This window comes from Sinocyclocheilus rhinocerous, unplaced genomic scaffold (assembly GCF_001515625.1).
Source record: "Sinocyclocheilus rhinocerous isolate Xijiao unplaced genomic scaffold, SAMN03320098_v1.1 scaffold433, whole genome shotgun sequence".
Classification (NCBI taxonomy): Eukaryota; Metazoa; Chordata; class Actinopteri; order Cypriniformes; family Cyprinidae; genus Sinocyclocheilus; species Sinocyclocheilus rhinocerous.
In genome coordinates, this window is record NW_015627897.1 from 1,247,621 (window position 1) to 1,253,259 (window position 5,639).

At 39.9% G+C, this 5,639-nt stretch overlaps 1 protein-coding gene across 1 annotated transcript in view; it reads left to right on the forward strand.

Annotated features, from left to right (window-relative positions):
- Positions 1–2,605, forward strand: part of plekho2 (pleckstrin homology domain containing, family O member 2) — an 18,358-nt gene extending 15,753 nt beyond the window's left edge. Inside the window, exon 6 of the mRNA XM_016548387.1 lies at positions 826–2,605. Within this exon, the coding sequence (XP_016403873.1) occupies positions 826–2,424 (1,599 nt within the window). The 3' untranslated portion in view covers positions 2,425–2,605. The remainder of the gene's footprint in view (positions 1–825) is intronic.
- Positions 2,606–5,639: the final 3,034 nt, after the last annotated feature.

The following is a 5,639-nucleotide window of genomic DNA, read 5'->3' on the forward strand; positions in this document are numbered from 1 at the left end:
GGCAGCGTCAACAATACTACAGCGAGAATAAAAGTTAGGCCTTCTTTCTTTGTGTGAACATTTGGGCGGCGTTATGCAAATCTTCCCAGATAGTGACGTAGGTATGTGGGGGCGTGTTAGAACGAGCCGTTTTAGGTAGGCGTGGTTGACTCTTAACTTTTATAAAGAATATCTCTTTGGATTTGAGACTTTAGTCTTTGCAAATTTACAGATCTTCTTTATGCACCAAGAGCTTGTAACACTTCAAAGAGAAAGAAAAAATTGAAATCGCATCATATGACCCCTTTAAAGATTAACTTTTAAATGAGTGTTCGATGACGGAAAAGGTAGTAAAGAAAATATTAAATATGCAGTATTGAGATTATGTTATGTATGTTATGTAACAGGTCTATCATCATTTATTTGATAAAAAAATGCAGTAAAACAGTAATATTGTGAAATATTATTACAATTGAAATTCTCTTTTTTTGATTGAATATATTGAATTTTTTTCTGTAATGCAAACCTGAATTTTCAGCATCATTACTCCAGTCTTCAATGTCACATCACATGTCATATGCTGATTTGTTGCTCAAGAAACTTTTCTTCTTATTATTAGTGTTGAAAAGAGTTGTGATGATTAATTTGTTGAAAAAGTGATAATTTATATAGAAATATTAGATGAATAGAAAGTCCAAACAAACAGCATTTATTAGAAATAAAATCCTGTCTAACAATGTAAAAGTCTGACCTGTCACTTTTGATCAAATTAATACTTACATTAAATCACTAAAAACAATAAGCCAGAAATATTCTCTAAATGTAATATTCTGTCTATTCTTACAGGTTGCAAATGTTTCAAGTGATGGAATATTAAGACTGGACCTTGATGGTGAAGTTACCATGCCGAATGGAACACATGGCTTGAACACAGAAGGGGATAAACAAACCGAAACTTCTAAACCATCTGTGGCGGTGAACAACATTCCAGAGGAGGACGTCGATGAAGAGTCCACACCCCAAAAGAAAGTTATAAAGCCGCCCATGCCACCATCAAAAGACAACAAACCCAGCGAAACTCATAAAGAGTATGAACCCAAAAATGAGGAACCTGCAGTTCAAAAGAAGACGATGCCACCGATGCCTCCATCAAAAGAGTCTAAGCCTTGCGTCTCTGTTGATGAGGCTGCTGTTGAGAAGAATGTCTCAGATAATAAAGTGGAGGTTGAAGCAGAAAGCACTGACTCTTCCGAACCAACCCCTTCCACCAAGAGTGTCCAGCCCCCTACTCCTCCTTCCAAAAATATGAAGCCTACCCAACCGGTAGCACCAGCCACAGTCACAATAGAGGAAAAAGAGAAGAATAAGGAGGCTGATGGTGAAGGTACCAAGGTAGATGGAGCTTCAAATGAGAAAGAAGACCTGGATAAGTTAGAAGAAGTAGAGACTATTGTTCTGTCCACAAAGGTCATGAAACCACAAGTAGTGATGTGGGATTCACCCATTATACCATCAAAAGAACCTAGCGCTGAACAAGAAGTGCAAAACTCAAAGAAAGCCTCTGATACCACTGGAGAAGTTACAACCTCAATAGAACCTTCTCAACTTAATCTTACTCCACTTTCAACTCCTGAATTTGTAAAAAAGAGCCCCGGGCCCCCTGCTCCACCCAAGAAGAAGCCATTTAAGGCACCTGCCAAGAAAGAGGACACTCCCACACAAAGTGACCCAATGGTCATTACCCACTCCACCACTTCGTCTTCAGAAACAGTTGACATTAAATTGACGACTCCCGAACCCAAAACTGAGCCAGCTGGTGATGTGTCAAGTGAAGATTTGGAGGAGAAGTCTTTAGACAGTGGCCAGCACTCAGGAGAGGAGTCTGAGACTGGTGACCAAGTTACGCCATCCTCCACAAAGCTCAAAGGAAGCTCCCAGGGACTGGATTTGGAGACCAGCGAGGATGATCTAGAACCATCCGACAGCAAAGCTGAGAGTTTGGAGGAGCCATCGCTAGAAACCCCGTCCACCACCTCAAAGACCTCAGTTCTCAATGCACAACCAACCCCAAGCCAATGTGCCAACATGTCCCTGCACCTCACCATGCCTCTCAAGCTCTCTTCCAAGGCCCGCTCCGCATCCCTAGACGACCTCCTTGTGGAGAATGCGGAGAAGATGGAAAGCAATGGAAGAAAGATACCAATTAAACCAGATGGAAGTGATGTAAAGGACTTGCAAAGCAAAGTGTCTTCTGAGATCAAAGAGACTGGAGAGCTGCTGAACGCAATCGCGACTGCACAGAGTGGTGAGACGGAAATGAAGGAGGACGCGAGTGCGGAGATCTTGCTCTCTGCAGCAATGGAGAAGCTCAGGAAAGCTGACCAGTTCTTGAAGGAAGCCACAAATCTTAAAGATCTTAATAAAAGAAACAGATTAAGTGTGTAATGGTAAGTGTTGGTGGAAGGAACCTGTAGGGATGATCTACAGTATGCTGAAAATGCAGTTTCACAGTATGCAAATGATCAAATGCAATTCCTATCCCCAACCATTTTCAAATCTTTGAACTTTTTAAAGGGTTAGTTCACCCAAAAATGAAAATTAGGCTGTGTTTTACTCACCCCCGAGGCATCCTAGGTGTATATTACTTTCTTCTTTCAGACGAATCCAGTCGGAGTTATATTAAAAATTGTCCTGGCTATTCCAAGCTCTATCATTGCAGTCAGCGGGTGTTGCAGTTGAACAGTCCACAAGTCGTCAAATAAAGTGCGCGCATTCATAATAAAACGTGCCTCACACGGCTCCGGGGCATGAATAAAGGCCTCCTGTAATGAATGCATGCGTTTTTATAAGAAAAATATCCATATTTCAAACGTAATAAACACTTTTCTCTCACTTCCGTTATCTGTCCCGGCGGATGACATAGTACTTCGGCGGTGCGTGATTAGTGACGAATGCGGAGAGAGAACAAAACAAAACGCCGGTCACGAATTAGAAGTACAAACCGAGGATTTGCAAAGAAAACTGTTGGAGGATATCGATATAAACCAAGAGGAGACTGGTTTTCCTTTGCTAAAGTAAGGAAACTTTGCTTCCTTTGCTCCTATAAACAAACTCGCGAGACTAGCATATCTCAGAGGCGCGCGCTGCGCATACGTGCTGCGTCATCCGCTGGAACGGATCCGCGTATGATAGATAACGGAAGTGAGAGAAAAGTGTTTATTACAAAGAACATGTGTGGCGTGAAAGCGGCATGGCTTGTCGGAAGTAGCAACAGTAACGAAGGGGGGCGGGTCTTTGCAAAGGGTCAGTTAGGGTTGTACGCACTACGCAGACTCAAAAATTGGGTTTTAGAGTGGATGTCCGCGGGCACTTCTGATGACGAAAATTGTGTCCCTTACAGTTTTGGTAATGTAGCCTCTAAGGCTGCCGCCCAGTCCTTATTTAGGTGGTTCAGGTGTGTTTGATCAGGGTTGGAGCTGAGGGTCAAAATACAGTAAAAACAGTAATACTGTGAAACTGTATTACAATTAAAAATAACTTTTCTGTTTGAATAAATTTAAAAGTTGGATTCATTCCTATTATTTGATATTATCAAATCAGTGTTGGAAACAGTGCAGCTTAATATTTTGTGTTGAAGCCATAATACATTTTATTTTCAGGATTCTTTGATGAATAGAACATTTTAAAGAACTTTGAAATATAAATGTCTTTACTGTCACTTTTGATCAATTTAATGCGTCCTTGCTGAATGAAAGTATTCATTTCTTTTCAAAAATCTTTCTGACTCGAAACTTTTGAACGGTAGTGAACGGTGGAAGTTTTACCGTGTTGAAGCTACTTCAACCAGTAGTAAAACCTGAAATTTTTGACATTGTGTAGCTCCTGTAGCCTGCAGTCCCCACAAGGGAATTTGTTTTAATTAAAAATAGTAAATGATGTTTATATGAAAGTGTAACAATGCAAACAGGTTTTCTGTAAGAAGTAGGTTTAGGGTTAGGGGATAGAAAATATAGTTTGGCCAGTATAAAAGCAGTGCTTGAAGTGGGCAGTACGCAGTACCGGCACTTCAATATTTTAGTCTTTAGCATACTGGCACTTTTTCGGTGTCCTGACCCGTCAGATTGTCCTACCATGGTTTACTGCGCATGCGCACATCAATATTGCGTCCTTTTTCTCATGCTGAACAACAATATTTAATGTGCATTACTGTAAGGGTAGGTTTAGGGTTGGGGTAGGTGTAGACTTTAATAAAACACAATCTAATAGGTAGAAAAAAATATTTATTGTTGGTTTCCTGTAGCTCTATCCCTTCCAGCTACAACCACGAATATAACACATAATTACTGTATTTTCATTACTGTCTGGGTGACTAGAAATGACACTATAAAGCACACTACACAGGAGGTCATTTGAAACCGTAAACTTCTGGAAAGTTCATGATTCCAGTAAGGGAATGCATTAGTAATAACTAATAAGTAGTAATGCAGAGAAAACACTGACGATTTCAGGAGGGGGGAGGGAGGGGGGCACTTCTTTTTTTACACTTCAAGCACTATAAAAGTAATAGAAGTCTATGGAAAGTCCCCACAATTCACAGAAACAAACGCGTGTGTGTGTGTGTAGCCTACCTGGTGTTCCCAACATTATGGGGACCAAATGTCCCCAAGGATGTACTGTATAGTAATACCAGTATTTTTAACCATGTGGGGAAATTTTTTGTTCCCCATGAGGAAAAGAGCATAAATCATACTAAATGAATTGTTTTGAAAATCTGGAAAGTTTTTTTTTTTTTTTTTTTTGTGCGTGTGTGTGTGTATAGACACGGGCAGGTTTTAGTCGAAAGAATCAGTTCTGCTTTATGCATTAATAGCAAAATGTGGAACTGATCAGCAGGACGCTGCACCATAAAGCCAGCCTACCCTTTTTACACACAATATGTTGACCAATATGATTCCGCCTAACAGCCTTTAATTTTTAAATTTTGGTAAACCATTTTGTTACTTATCCTCTATTTTCTTATTTATAACGTACGGTCATTTGTAACTTAAATATTCCAGTTATTCAGGCTGTACAAAAACAGCCCTGCTTCATAATGCAGACTGGTGTTTCTTATCGTATTATTGTATTGTCGTTATCATAAACATTTTTTTGTAGCCCAAAAACCGTTTGCTGCACTTTGTTATTGTTCTAGTTATTTGCCTGTAGTGGTTAATGAAGCGGAAGTCTCGCACATTCAATGTAAATATCTTACTTCCTCGTTGCAAAATAAGGTTGATAGAAGTAATCTGTATTTGTCCTTTCGTATCAGAATAGTGTGCAGATATCAGGCCTCGGTTTCACCCGTTCTCCCTCTGCTGGAATGATGGGAGTTGTTTTTAGGAACCAAGTCTGTTTTGTTTCCGTAGTGACGGTATTGGCATACTGCAAAGTACACATACTGAGGCTATATTTGGAACTGTATACTATCACATATACCTTTCTTAATATTTATACAGTATGCAGCAGTGGTGTAGTGGTGCCTGGAGAAGTGGGTATACTCTTAATAACGCGTAAAACTAGTCTTGTATATTTAGTTCACCCCAAAATGGGCCAGTAGTATTTGCATATTGTCACTTAACTTCTGCTGCTTGACTTCACGGAGTAAGAATCATTATGAAATT